We start from the raw sequence: 15,844 nt of genomic DNA on the forward strand, positions 1-15,844 counted from the left end.
AAGCATATTGCTGTTAATAAATATTGTCTCACTTGATAGTAACAAGAGCAAGGCAGCATTAGCATTACTGCAAAAAGCTGTAGACTGTGCTTCCTCTTCCCCTGCATCTGCAATCTGCATGCTCTCTGTACTCTCTTCTATTCCCATATTCCCTCAAACAATCCCCTCTTTTCTCTCCCCATATATACCCCCCCTCCCTCTTCCTTCCCACAATCCCTACCAACCCAATTCGCACACCAAAAATATCACACTCCAAAAATGACATCCTTAGAAGCTCAATCAACAACAGCCGCACTGGAGAGGAGAGCTGCCGCAAGACTGGGGGCACCGCTGCCGCCTCCTACCACAACTGAGCCCCTACCTTGTCCAAGATGCCAGTCCCCTGACACTAAATTCTGCTACTACAACAACTACAACTTCTCCCAACCCCGCTACTTCTGCAAATCCTGTCGCCGCTACTGGACTCGCGGTGGTGCTCTCCGTGATGTTCCTGTAGGCGGCGGCTCTCGCAAGTCTGCAAAGCGCTCTCGCACTGCCTCCCCTGCTTCATCCACCTCCGCCACGTCAACCGTGCCGCTCGTGCCGGTGGACAGCATGCCGATTTACTCGGGGGAGATTGGCGGGGAGTCGTGTGGGAAGTTCACGACATTACTGGCGTTGGGTGGGTATGGGCTTGGGCTTGGGCTTGGGCTGGACCTGGAGGAAGATAGGTGTAGTAGGTATGTTGGGAGTAGTGCGCAGTGGATAATGCGGGATTCTGGGTACCCCTACCCCATGAATGTTAATGGGAGTTACGTTGGCGGCATTGCTGGTGAGGGTGTTTGTGGGGAAGGTGGTTGCATGAGTAATGGTGTTCCAACATGGCATATGGAAGGTGTTGGTGGTGGGGAGTATTATTCGTCTATGCCGGAGCTTGCTATTTCCACACCAACCAATGATGATGTCAAGTAGAAAACATGAGAAAACTGGATTGGGATTAGTAGTAACTATTAGTGTCTGCTTAATTAATTAGTAGTAGGTTAATTAGGGTGTAATTGGTGGGTTAAGAGTAGATTAATTGGGACTATAGACTGAGCTAATGTTGGTTGTTTAATGGTTGTTTAGTAATCAGTAAATTTGAGGAGATGAGATAGTGCAATAGTACCAAGTTTTTAATCACAATATATGCTCCTTGTATTTCGGACTTTTGCATCATCAATTATGAATACAGGACTAGTTTTTATTATGGATTTCTGTGGTTTCTGCCTTCAACTTTCAATTTTTTTTTTTTTTTTTTTTACAACCAAACAATTCCAGGAATTCATGTCAAGTTTAGGATGTGATAATGTGAACATGTTTAATCTAGCTTCTCATGGAAAAAAAAGCTACTGCTGCTGCTGCATTTCTTTTATTTCTGTCAACATATCTCAGCTGGACAGAAAAATATAGAGAGTATCATAATTTAATGAGAGATCTATAAAAGGTTAAATTTAGGTAAAAAATCTTAGGGTCTCAAGTAAATTGAGTCTCTCAGATTAGAAGGTAGTGGTTGTGTTGCGGGTTTCCTCGCTATTAAAAAATAAAATAAAAATTAAAGGATTGATACAAATGTGATTTTCGAGTCTCTCAAATCTCAGTAAGTGGATTATACATTTGATGTACTACATCAGTTGGTATAGTTTTTGAGCATTAAGAAAAAAAAATTGAGTTTTAATTTAAATTTTTTAAGTTTTATTATAAAGTTTTTGAGTTCATTTACTTGAACATTAATCTCAAAAAATTACTCCCTCTGTCCCGGTCATTTGTTGTCTTTTCCATTTGGGTGTTTCAGTTATTTGTTGTCCTTTCTATTTTAAGAATGAACTTGATGGGTAATTTGATCATTCTCATTCAATTTGTTCCACTTATCATTTAGTTATTGGCCTTTTTCTCATTCCTTGGTCTTTGTGCCAAAACGAAAGGACAACAATTGATCGGGACGGAGAGAGTATATTATAACTCAAAAAAATTACATATAAGCTCAGAAAAATTTGATTTTTAACGTCATAAAACTAAAATGTAATTTATAAACTCTATAAAACTCAAAAAAATACACAAAACCTCAAAAACTCTTTAAGTATGAGGTAGTACATCTGATGTACAATCCTTTTTCTCCTCAAATCAATCAATATATATAACTAAAGGAGGGTTTTTTTTTCTAATTATACTATTAGCATTAGAAGTAGGAGATAATTAATTATTTATAATTTTTCTATTATAATTAGGAATATCTTATCTTTATTAATTCAGAAGACAATACTCAATTCAGGACGTGCCACCTCATTAATTCAGTTTTTTTTTTTGAAATTTATGTTATGGTGGGACCCGTTAGTGTGCAAAGGAGTATATTTCTTCAGAATTCCGTCAATACAAATATCCTACAAATTCCGTCGTAGAACAAATACTATGAAATAATTTTATACATTCCGAATAAATGAAATTTATGACATATAAGCGGTATGAATTACAAATCGGAATAAATAAAAATAATACTATGAAATAATTTTGTACATTCCGAATAATTTGATAAAATTATATTAATACATATGCAATAAATTTACTGACAACGAGTCCAAAGCGATAATAGCCCAAGCTTTACACTTGATTTTATTTGTATACGGATTATTAATTTTATTTTAACAATTCGAAATTTTATGATAAATACGGCATCTTTGAATTTGTTAGTTAAAAATAAGAAATATTTAATTATCAAAATAAAATACGAAGTATTATTTATCGATCCATGTACTTCATTGTATATCTTACTAGCACACACTAATTTCACCAGTAAATCATATAAGTTTTGACATTCTGATGCATGTTACACTAAGCTGTGTTAAAGTAGATTATTAAATTATATTTCTTTATTCGGGGTGTAAAGTTTTTTATGTATGTAAATTTTATTTACAATAGTATATTACGTTATTTCCTCTTAAACCATTGCATTTGAACACGTATTTGAAGCAAGTGTAAACATTAATTATGTAGATCGCTGATTTAGACCAACTAGATAATTACAATAGAAATGCAAAAAAAAAAAAAAAAAAAAAAAATCATCCAAAATCATTAATACCAGCCCAAATACATACCCGTGCAATTTTGCACGGGTTTAAAACTAGTAATTTTTCTATTAGAAATGAGAATTAATTAATTATTTTACCATTTTCCTATTAGAAATAGAAAATAAATTAACAATTTATTAAGGGTTTTTTTTCCAATTATACTATTAGAATTAGGAGATAATAATTATTTAAAAATTTTCTATTATAATTAGGAATATGATTTTCCTATTAGAAATGAGAATTGATTAATTATTTTCTAATTTTATTATTAAAAACATGAAATAAATTAATTATCTACAATTTATTAATATTAAAAAATTATTCATTAGTATTTGTTCACTTTTTATTAAATTAGAAGGAAAAAAAACCTTCGATATATTTATAATATCCAATTTTTTAACAACTTCCGATTAAAAAAATGAGGTATTATGAGGCCAAAAGGCCCTAGGGCGAACTGGGTTGTGACAAATGTGCATGCATAATACATACGTCTTTTGTTATTGCTAATGTCATATTTAATTATACATAATACGAAGTTTATTTTTCAAATGTCATATGTATTTCTCCTATTAATTTTAAAGTTATTTCCCTCACAAAACACTTCAACTTCTATTGATAATTTATTATTATATTATTTACATTCATCTATCATTATATAAAAATATATTAATCAAAATTTAAATAAGAATTCACAAATTATTGATAAGTGCAAAGTTTGATATCTATTTATCAAGGAGTATTAAAAGATAAAGAAAGTTGCTGCTATTTTGCGAATCGAAATATCATATTATGACAAATGAGTAAATATTTTGAAAAACTTTATTGTGCGATTGTTTTACAATTTAAAGTAAAAATGGTACCACGAGTAATAATATAGATTTGAATGAGGCTTGAAGGTAAATTAGATACACTTATTATAGAAATATGTATAAGGTTAAAATTCAATTCAAGCAACGATCAACATTAAAAAAAAAAAAGTCATGAAAAAGACATAAAAGGGTAAGAGTAGTCTTTCCCTAACATAGTGAAGACCGTCTCTCTCAAGCTTTTCTTTTGACAAATTTACATGCATAAAAAATGGTACTATTCAATTATATTATATGGAGCAAACTAATTATTGTTGATGCTATATTTTTTTTGTGTAAATTGAGCACATCATCACTATAATTTAGGGAGAGATACGAATTTGGGAAGGGTTCATATTCGTCATGCATAATATGATGCTTTAACCACCTTTAGGCAAAAATATAAAAATAAATGAAAATATTTAAACCTAATAGGGGGTCACGTACTTGCCAACTCTTTTATAGTTCTCTACCGCATTAATATCCTCATGAAGTTTATGACATTTATTTTATATTAATAAAAAAATGATTATACTGCTTCGTACAATTTGTGATTTATAACTTTTAGCTAACTTATTTTTGAACTTGCTTAAATTTATATATTTTAAGTGAAGAATATTAATTATAAATATGATAAAGATAAAGTTTGATCTTTAATTTCCTCAGAGATAAAAAAACCTCAACTTTTATTTTCTTATAATATACTAATTAAATGTCATAATGTAAAACAGGAAATTACACCACAATCTACTATTTTAATATGTTGATCAACACTCAAAATAGCACATTTGTTATTTAAATAGTGTAAAAACTCTCAAAATGCTAAAAAAAATGTTCAATCTGTCGTTATCAAATAAAACCCAAGTTTCTGCATTTTTTTTGTCATGTTCAACTTAATCTTAACAGGATGTGAAAATGATGAAGTTCAGAAAGTAGCGGTTAGTTTTCTGTTAGTTAGATGGACTTTTCAAGAGTGATGTGAAAGCCTTGCATTTTAGACCGTTTTATGTGTGGACCGAAGGGATTAAGTAGTGGGCTAAAGGTTGTTTCGAGTGGGAATGCGGTTGATTACGACGAGTTGGTTGAGTAAAGTTTTTCCTACTAGATCTAGAAAGGGGATAACAAATATGAGATAATAAAATTTGAAGAAAAAAGGACAATAAAAATGAGATGGAGGTAGTAAGATTTATTTATGCAAAATGAAATAAATAGCAAAGTTCGTGGATATATATATTATTCACACTTATTCAGTTTACAAACATAGTACCCAAACATTTTGTTTGATTATCTGGAATGGAGGTAAGGGAGAGGACGGGAAAAAGACTAGGAAGGGAAAGGGAGAGAGATAAGAGGGAAGATTGTTTCTTAAACTTTTCTTTGTTGAAGGAGAAATAAATTGTCTTCGATGAGGGAGACAAGGATCCATATCATCTGGAGTAAAGATTGGTGTTTCATAGAGATGAATGTGATTTATGATTTCTTAGATGTAAAACGTGGCAGAAAGGTAGTGATAGTGATAGTGGATTGAAGGTTGTTTCAAGTAGTGAGAACTAATCATAGTGGCTGATGTTTTATTTTGCGGGTAAATTAGTGGGGTGGAGGGAGGGTGCATTTGTGGAGGGTGATGAGTTTAACGAGGATAGTGATAATAAATAAGGTTATTTATCATCAAAATATCACTTGCATTAAAACATATAGGTAACATGAATAATAAGAAGAACCCTCAAAAGATCATACTGATAAACTTAATCTTGACCCCATCAATCCAAATTAAAGTAAAATCTTAATTCTAACAACATTTTCGAGAGCACGGGTTAGTTTCCATTGAATTGTGGATTTTTCCAGAAGTAGGGGTTTAGTTTTTCACTTTGTTGGATAAATTTGAGAGAAGTTTCGAAGATGATGATCGATCTTTCAAGGGATGAGATTGTTTTAGATCATGTGTGTGAATAGGGAAGAAAAATAGGCGTCTTCGTGAAGGATTTTCTTTCAAATGGGAAGATGGGGGCAAGGCTATTATTATAGGGGGGGGTTTCATAAGTAGCCCCAGCCATGTAGTATTGCGTTAGAAATGGGTTCACATTCAAAGGTACGTCTATAGTTTGACCGAGAGATATAACATTTAACTACCTATAAATGTTTTTACGTAACTACCATTTGACCCAACAATGATTAAATTATGGTTGTTATTCTAATGAAGGAGATTTGTTGCATTATTGAGTTGATTATGCAAAGTAGATATTATTGTTTTCCTTGAGCAATTGAAAAACAAAGAGGTATTAATGAACAATTTCTAAAAACTATCAGTCCAAGTATCATATATATATAAACTTCATATTAGTTTTATTTTCCTACAAAAAAGTATTTTTTTAATCAAACATTCTTTTATTCTTATGTCAATATTATGTTAACGGGAATAATTTGTTGGTCATGCGGCATACATAAAAACTTATACATGAACGACGTACTATATGTCTATATTCCATATTACTGTGAAATTTATCACACATTATTTTAATATCCGTGCAACGCACGGACAAGAAAATTAGTATATATAACTAAAGGAAGCTTTTTTCTTTTCTAATTATACTATTAGTATTAGAACTAGGAGATAATTAATTATTTAAAATTTTTCTATTATAATTAGGAATATAATTTTTCTATTAGAAATGAGAATTAATTAATTATTTTACAATTTTCCTATTAGAAATAGGAAATAAATTAATAAGTTATTAAGGCTTTTTTTCCTAATTATACTATTAGAATTAGGAGATAATAATTACTTAAAATTTTTCTATTATAACTAGGAATATGATTTTCCTATTAGAAATGAGAATTAATTAATTATTTTATAATTTATTATTAGAAACGGGAAATAAATTAATTATCTACAATTTATTAACATTAAAAAAAAATCGGTAGTATTTGGTCACTTTTTATTATATTAGAAGAAAAAAAACATTTGATATATTTATAATATCCAATTTTATAACAACTTCCGATTAAAAAAATAAGGTATTATGAGGCTAAAAGGCCCTAGGCCGAACTGGGTTGTGACAAATGTGCATGCATAATATGTACTACATGGAATTTACTCATGTAAAGAGTAAAATGAATGCTGAAATATGCCTCTACGTCTTTTGTTATCGCTAATGTGATATTTAATTATACATAATACAAAATTTATTTTTCAAATGTCATATGTATTTCTCCTACTAATTTTAAAGTTATTTCCCTCACAGTACACTTCAACTTCTATTGATAATTTATTATTATATTATTTACATTCACTTGTCATTATATAAAAGTATATTAATCAAAATTTAAATATGATATTCACAAATTATTGATAAGTACAAAGTTCGATATCTATTTTTCAAGGAGTATTAAAAGATAAAGAAAGTTGCTGCTAATTTGCGAATCGAAATATCATATTATGACAAATGAGTAAATGTTTTTAAAAACTTTATTGCGCGATTGTTTTACAATTTAAAGTAAAAATGGTACCACGAGTAATAAAATAGATTTGAATGGGGCTTGAAGGTAAATTAGATACACTTATTATAGAAATATGTATAAGGTTAAGATTCAATTCAAGCAACGATCAACATTAAAAAAAAGTCATGAAAAACACATAAAAGAGTAAGAGTAGTCTTTCCCTAACATAGTGAAGACCGTTTCTCTCAAGCTTTTCTTTTGACAAATATACATGCATAAAAAACGGTACTATTTAATTATATGGAGCAAACTAATTATTGTTGATGCTATACTTTTTTTTTCTTTGTAAATTGAGCACATCATCACTATAATTTAGGGAGAGATACGAATTGGGGAAGGGTGAGACATATTCGTCATGCATAATACGATGCTTTAACCACCTTTAGCAAATATATAAAAATAAATGAAAAAATTTCAACCTAAAAGGGGGTCACGTACTTGCCAACTCTTCTATAGTTCTCTACCGCATTAATATTCTCATGAAGTTTATGACATTTATTTCATATTAATAAAAAAATGATTATATTGCTTCGTACAATTTGTGATTTATAACTTTTAGCTAACTTATTTGAACTTGCTTAAATTTGTATATTTTAAGTGAAGAATATTAATTATAAATATGATAAAGATAAAGTTTGATCTTTAATTTACTCAGAGATAGAAAAAACTCAATTTTTATTTTCTTATAATATACTCCCTCCTATTTCCTTATATCTTCCCCTTTCTTTTGGGCACAAAAATTAAGAAAGGGGAAGAAAGAAGGAATAAAGTAGAATAAAGTATTGTAAGTTGTGAAATTTATAGGTGCGAGAAAATAATAAAGAATGAATGATGAATAAAGAATAGATAAAGTAATGAGAGTTGTTGATTTTTTAGGAGAGTGAAATTAATAAAAAATGAATGAAACTTACCAAAAAAAAAGGAAAGAGGGAAGATAATCAAACTTGTGTAAAAAAGGAAAGAGGGAAGATAATAGGAAATTGGAGGGAGTACTAAATAAAGGTCATAATGTAAAACATGAAATTACGCCACAATCTACTATTTCAATATGTTGATGATCAACACTCAAAATAGCACATTTGTTATTTAAATAGTGTAAAAACTCTCAAAATGCTAAAAAAAAAAATGTTCAATCTGCCGTTATCAAACAAAACCTAAGTTTCTGCATTTTTTTTGTCATGTTCAACTTAATCTTTATGGGATGTAAAAATGATGAAGTTCAGAAAGTAGCGGTTAGTTTTCTGTTAGTTAGATGGACTTTTCAAGAGAGAGATGAAAGCTTTGCATTTTAGACCGTTTTATGTGTGAACCGAAAGGATTAAGTAGTGGGCTGAAGGTTGTTTTGAGTGAGAATGAGGTTGATTGCGACGAGTTGGTTGACTAAATTTTTTCCTTACTAGATCTAAAAAGGGGATAATAATTATGAGATAGTAAAATTTGAAAAAAAAGGACAATAAAAATGAGATGGAGGTAGTAAGATTTATTTATGCAAAAGGAAATAAATAGCAAAGTTCGTGTATATATATAATATTCAAACTTATTCAGTTTACAAACATAGTACTCAAACACTTTGTTTGAGTATCTGGAATGGAGGTAAGGGAGGGGACGAGAAAAAGACTAGGAAGGGAGAGAGAGAGAGAGAGAGAGAGAGAGAGAGAGAGAGAGAGAGAGAGAGAGAGAGAGAGAGAGAGAGAGAGAGAGAGAGAGAGAGAGAGAGAGAAGAGGGAATATTGCTTCTTAAACTTCTCTTTGTTGAAGGAGAAATAAGTTGTTTTCGATAAGGGAGACGGAGATCCATATCATCTAGAGTAAAGATTGGTGTTTCATGGAGGTGAATGTGATTTATGACTTCTTAGATGTAAAACATGGCAGAAAGGTAGTGATAGTGGTAGTGGATTGGAGGTTGTTTCAAGTAGTAAGAACTAATCACAGTGGTTGATGTTTTATTTTGCGGATAAATTAATGGGGTGGATGGAGGGTGCATTTGTGGATGGTGATGAGTTTAACGAGGATAGTGATAAAAAATAAGGTTATTTATGAGCAAAATATCGCTTGCATTAAAACATATTGATGCGTGTCTTTTATATAAGGTTTTCACCTCATTTTTACACGCATTTCTGTGCCTTTTATTAGCATCTGACTACAAATACCCCCGAATATTCTACTTTGGTCCGTTATTTGTAATTTGCAAGAATTGACCGAAGAGAAGCTAAATCGAGCCTTAATTGTCCCAATTGTATGCATTCATGGAAAATAAGGAGCCGGAGCTGGAAAATCTAACACTTGGAAGACGCATGAGCTGAGTTCGGGAAGCAATTCAAGTCCTAACGTGCCTATATAGCTCGATCGAGTGATTCACTACTCGATCGAATGCTCTATATACTCGGATTGGTCGATCGACCGTTTAAGGAGCCATCGAGGATTTTTGCAAGAGAGCTGCTCGATCGAGTGATTTGTATCTCCTCGATCGAGTGGTTTGGTGATGATATTGCTCGATCGAGTAGATTATTCCTACTCGATCGAGTGGTTTCGTGTGCTTTAGCTAATTTCCGCCTAATCATATTATGGGCTTTTGTAATTAGTCCATAGATTAGGTTTTAGGATGGATTTCTAGTATAAGACTGGAGAAGAGTAACTACGTTACTCCTCTCTGGGACACACACGTTAGTGGGACTCTATTTTGTCACTGTTCTTGGGATTTTGCCCTTCTTTTACTTTTGCTACTCGGATTTGGGATACGATTGGTATTTTCGCTCTACTGTTATTCTTAATTTCATTATTGCTTTTAATTCTTCCCTTCTTCTAAATTGTTATCATTGCTTCAATTGAATTGTTGTCAGTTTTATCATTATGTCTTGTTTTAATTATCTGTTCGTTGTTATTGATAATTCAATGGTTATGAGTAGCTAATTTTCTTTTGCTAAGACTATAGGGGATCCGTAATATGAAGGGAGAGTAATCGATTTATTAGGTTAATCTTGTCTGTCTTTGTTGGTTAAATGCTACAATTAATTGTATCTTTCTAATTGAGTCGACGCAATTAGACCTATAATTCCTAGTGATCCTTGACCTGGACCGAAAGGTTGGAAAAGGTAGACTAGTAGCGAACAATAGAGTATTGCAAAGTGAGGACGAAAGTTAAGTCATTTACACTTTAGGGTGAATTAAGGACCGAAAGGTGACATTCGCTACCCCTTAGACCGTATTTGCATTGACCTGAGACCTAGATTACTCGACCGGACGATTATGGTGAACCGTTTGTCTTAGCTATTTTTCTCTATCTGATTTTTCCTCCCTTTTATTTCTCTTTCCCTTATTCTCTTTAGTTAGAAAATCACATTTTATAAACCCCCAATTTGGTTACTTGACGAACTTAGATTTAGCTGACATTTTCCTACCTCTTCGTGGATTCGACCCGACTTCCCTAGCTATATTAGTTAGAGCCAGTTGGTTATTTTTGACAGGTACGCGACAGACGTGTCAAATTTTGGCGCCGTTGCCGGGGAGGTGGTGCAAACTTGTTGCTTTAATTAAGTTTGTCTCTCGTCTCAAGGAATCTATTCCTTGAGGCCGATCTCATTTCTGCAAAGTTTCGATTAGTTTTGCAGGTTAGTTGCTGCTTGAAAGTTTATCTGCCAAGATGCCTACTATTACGGAGCATAAAGAGCCATGTGGTAGATGTGGCACGGAAGGGCATGACCCTATCTTATGCATGGAAAGTGTTGAGCGCGTTCTTGCCTATCAGAAATACAAGCAGGGAGTCCCTTTCTCCCAGCTGTATGAAGAGATCAGGAATGATTCTACCCCTTCTACGCCAGTACCACAACCGGTCTCTCCTTCTGCAAGAGAAGAAATTGCCGAATTAAAATCCATCATGTTGAGTATGTCAAAGATGTCACGGCAATCTGAAACAGTTATATCGGAATTGAAAGAACAAGTCGCGCAGTTAACACTCGCGACAGACCAAGCCAAGCTTCTCCCAATTTGCGATCCAGTCAGTGCAACGAATTTTCAAAATGACCTTACTCATGAAGAAGACGAGGTTTTGATAGCTGACGAAAACTCGGATGATTTGGACGAGTTTTTGAAGGAAATACTTGCTGCGTGTGCTGTAACCACTCGATCGAGTGACTTTTCTACTCGATCGAGCGCTTTTAAACCATCCTATCACTCGATCGAGTGAAAATGGTGGTCGATCGAGAAGCGCAGAATTCCAAGTTGGTCGATCGAGCGACAATCTTACTCGATCGAGTAACTAAGCTGAAGAAATCACTCGATCGAGTGATAAACATGGTCGATCGAGTGAAACAGGAAAAGCAATTAGTCGATCGACTGATAAAAGTACTCGATCCAAGATTTTTAAGTGGCGGGGATCCTAATTTACTATCTAATACCGCCACCGTGTCATCTTCCCCTGCTGTGGAGACGTCACGCAATGATAAGGGTAAAGAAAAGGTTGTGGGGCCACTCATCGCTACCAGGGTACCCTTCCCAAGTCGTCTGAAGGACGCAAAAATCGAGCAAAGAAGACGGTAAGTTCATGGACGCCGTGAAGAACCTCCAGTAATCGTCCCCTTTTCCGAACTTGTTACTCAGGTACCCACTTACGCTAAGTTTATGAAGGATATTGTGACGCGTAAGAGAAATTTGAGTGAATTTGAGACAATTTCATTTATGGAAGAGTCTAGTAATTTGCTGTTGAATAAGGCTCCTCCAAAAATGAAAGATCCTATGCTTTTCTATTACCTGTGTCATAGGTAATATGGTTATTGATAAGGCCCTTTGCAATTTAGGTGCCGATGTCGGTGTCATGCCCCTTCCTGTCTGCAAGAAATCAAGATGAGTCATTTCAAAGTGACTAACATTACCCTACGAGATGGCCGATAGATCTCGTTAGGAGGCCCATAGGTGTCTTAGAGGACGTGCACAGTGAAAATAGGCAAGCTCTACATCCCGAGAGATTTCATTGTTTTGGATATAGCTGAGGACACTCGGACCCAAATTATCTTAGGAAGACCATTCCTTTGTACAAATGGGTCATTATCGATGTCGACAAGGGCGTCGACTCTTGCGATAGGGGATGACGCTATCACATTCGGTTTGCCCAAGATTTTTTAGCCCACCCAATGATAGAGGACACTTGCTATTCGGTCGATATCATTGACGAATCTATTTATGACTTCTGGTCGGGTTCTTTTATGAAGGACCCCTAGAAGCTCTTATGCTTTTTGATGAGTGTGCGATAGCCCGGCATTTACGATGACGCTGCGTTGGATTTGCTTGTTGATGATTTAGATGAGCATGAGGGAGAACAGGTGGAACAAATGATTAGCACTCTTTGCTCCATTGAGGTAAAGGTACCGGAACGTAAGCCTCTCCCTTCTCATCTTAAATATGCTTTCTTAAACGATACGAGCAATATCCAGTCATTGTCGATTTAAGCTTAGTGATGATCAAATGACCTCTTTGTTAGCCGTACTTAAGAAAAACAGGAAAGCAATGGGCTATTCAATGGATGATATCACGGGGATTAGTCCCGATATTTGTATGCACAGGATAGAGCGGAGGAGGATCACAAACCTTGCGACAGGGGTCGGCCGGCCAACCGAGAAGATGCAAGATGTCGTGACGGGAGGTAATGAAGTCTGCTGGATGCGGTATTATTTATTCTGTCGGTAATTCTAGATGGGTGAGTCCAATGACAGTGGTCCCGAAGAAAGGAGGGACAACTGTAGTTAAGAATGAGAAGAATGAATTAATACCTACTAGAGTAGTAACTGGTTGGCGGATGTGCAAAGACTACAGACAGCTGAATGCCGCCACTAAGAAAGATCATTTTCCCCTTCCTTTTATTGATCAAATAGTAGAAAGGTTAGCTTCTCATAAATTTTTCTGCTATTTAGACGGGTATTCAGGGTTCTTTCAGATCCCTATCCACCCAGACGATCAAGCTAAGACTACATTTACCTGTCCTAAGGGCGTTTTTGCGTACCGCAGAATGCCTTTTGGTTTATGCAATGCCCCTGCCACCTTCCAAAGGTGTATGATGGGGATATTTTCAGAGTATATTGAGTCTATCATGGAAGTTTTTATGGACGATTTCAGTGTATATGGAAGTGATTTTTCTAACTGTCTGTCTAACCTTGAGAAAGTGTTGCGGTATTTGTATTGAGGTTAGCCTTGTCTTTGAATCGGGAGAAGTGCCACTTTATGGTCAACGAGGGAGTTGTCTTAGGGCACTTAGTTTCTGATAGGGGAATAGAAGTTGATAAAGCAAAGGTGGAAGTGATTCAGCAATTACCACCTCCTGTTAATGTTAAGGGGGTGAGGAGCTTCCTTGGTCACGCCGGCTTTTATCGCCGGTTTATCAAGGATTTCTCCAAAATTGCTAAACCACTTACACAGTTGCTACTTAAGGATGCCCTTTTGTGTTCACATGATGCTTGTCTTTCTGCTTTTAACAGGTTAAAGCGAGGCTTTAGTCTCTGCGCGATCATACGACCTCCCAACCGGACTTGCCGTTTGAGGTCATGTGTGATGCGAGTGACTATGCACTAGGAGCGGTGCTTGGCCGAGGAAAGACAAAGCTTTGAATGCTATCTACTATGCGAGCCGAACACTGGATGAGGCTCAAGTGAAGTACACTACCACTGAGAAAGAGCTATTAGTTGTAGTTTATGCCTTAGAGAAGTTTCGTACTTATTTAGTTGGGTCGAAGTCACCGCTTTTTACCGACCATGCAGCTTTGAGGCATCTCCTTGCTAAGAAGGAGGCTAAACCACGGCTATCGAGATGGATACTCCTTCTTCAGGAGTTTGATTTGCGATCCGTGGATAAGAAAGGAGCCGAGAACGTTGTAGGCGATCACTTGTCGCGATTGATGCGACAAGAAGGGGAAGATTCTCTACCCATTGATGATTCTTTTCCCCGACGATACTTTGATTGCCGTTATATCGTCTATTGTTAACCAAGAACCTTGGTATGCAGATATAGCTAACTTCGTTGTCGGTGGCAAGTCGCGCCCTGACCTTTCTCATCAGAAAAGAAGCGTTTTACGTATAACGCTAAGCAAAGATTTCGGGATGATCCTTACTTGTTTAAGGAATGTGCGACGGTCTCTCACAGACGGTGTATTCCGCAATGGGAGACCAAAATAGTCCTAGAAGGCTGTCACTCCTCTTCATATGGTGGTCACCACGGTCCATCGCGCATCGTGGCTAAGGTACTTCAGTCTGGTTTTTACTGGCCTTCTTTGTTTGCTGACGCTAAGTCTTTTGTTTCAGCTTGTGATGCTTGCCAACGATCAGGGAACATTTCAAAGAGACATGAGATGCCACAAAACGGCATCCTAGAGGTTGAGGTTTTCGATGTCTGGGGCATTGATTTCCAAGGACCATTCCCATCCAAAGAAAGGTAATGGTACATCTTAGTAGCTGTAGACTACGTGTCAAAATGGGTTGAGGCAATTGCTTCACCCCATTGTCATGCTAAGACCGTGATAAAGATGTTCAAAAAGATCATATTCCCCCGTTTTGGTGTCCCTAGGGTCGTCATTAGTGATGGGGGGATGCATTTTAAAGAAAAGAAACTCACTTCCATACTGTTTAGAGTTGGTGTCCAACACCGGCGTGGTTTGGGGTATCATCCCCAAACTAGTGGTCAGGTAGAGGTCTCTAATCGCGAGTTGAAAGAGATCTTGTCTAAGGTAGTTTCTAAATCACGGAAGGACTGGAGTCTTAAGCTAGATGACACATTATGGGCTTATAGAACTGCCTTTAAGACACCAATTGGTGCATCACCTTATAGGTTAGTTTATGGAAAATCGTGTCACTTACCTGTTGAATTGGAATGTAAGGCCTGGTGGGCAATTCGAGAGCTTAATTATGATCCTAAGTTGTGTGGTCAGAATCGTCTTTTGCAGCTAGATGAATTAGAGGAGTTTAGGCTTAATGCCTATGACAGCTCGCGCATTTACAAGGAAAAGACGAAGAGATGGCATGACAAGAGAATCCTACCTCGGGAGTTCCATGTTGGGCAAAAGGTCTTTGCTTTAATGCCCGGCCGAGACTATTTCCTGGCAAGTCAAGTCCGGATGGAGTGGTCCTTATACGGTGACAAACTGTTACAAATTTGGATCTGTGGAGCTTGAAGATTCCGAGGGGCGCAGATTCAAGGTGAATGGTCAATATGTGAAGCATTACCACGAGGCGACTGAAGCAGACAATCGTGTTGAAGTCTTGCGTCGAAGAGCTCGACGCGCCAGTTAATTGATGCCAGAAAGGTCGTGCAGGACCTCTTAAACCAGCGCTCTCCGGGAGGCAGCCCGGACTGTTCTATTGTACTTCTGTTGAACTATTTATTTTTCTTTAGCCTTACGTTGAACTTTAGACGCTGTTTTATGAACTTCCCATGTATTTCCTT

General features: G+C 35.6%; 1 protein-coding gene across 1 annotated transcript; it reads left to right on the forward strand.

Moving 5' to 3' along the window:
• The first annotated feature begins 258 nt into the window (after positions 1-258).
• Positions 259-951, forward strand: LOC141593146 (uncharacterized). The gene has a single exon (XM_074414100.1). It carries the CDS (start codon positions 259-261, stop codon positions 949-951), a length of 693 nt encoding a protein of 230 aa, XP_074270201.1.
• Positions 952-15,844: the final 14,893 nt, after the last annotated feature.

This window comes from Silene latifolia, chromosome 7 (genome assembly GCF_048544455.1).
Source record: "Silene latifolia isolate original U9 population chromosome 7, ASM4854445v1, whole genome shotgun sequence".
Classification (NCBI taxonomy): Eukaryota; Viridiplantae; Streptophyta; class Magnoliopsida; order Caryophyllales; family Caryophyllaceae; genus Silene; species Silene latifolia.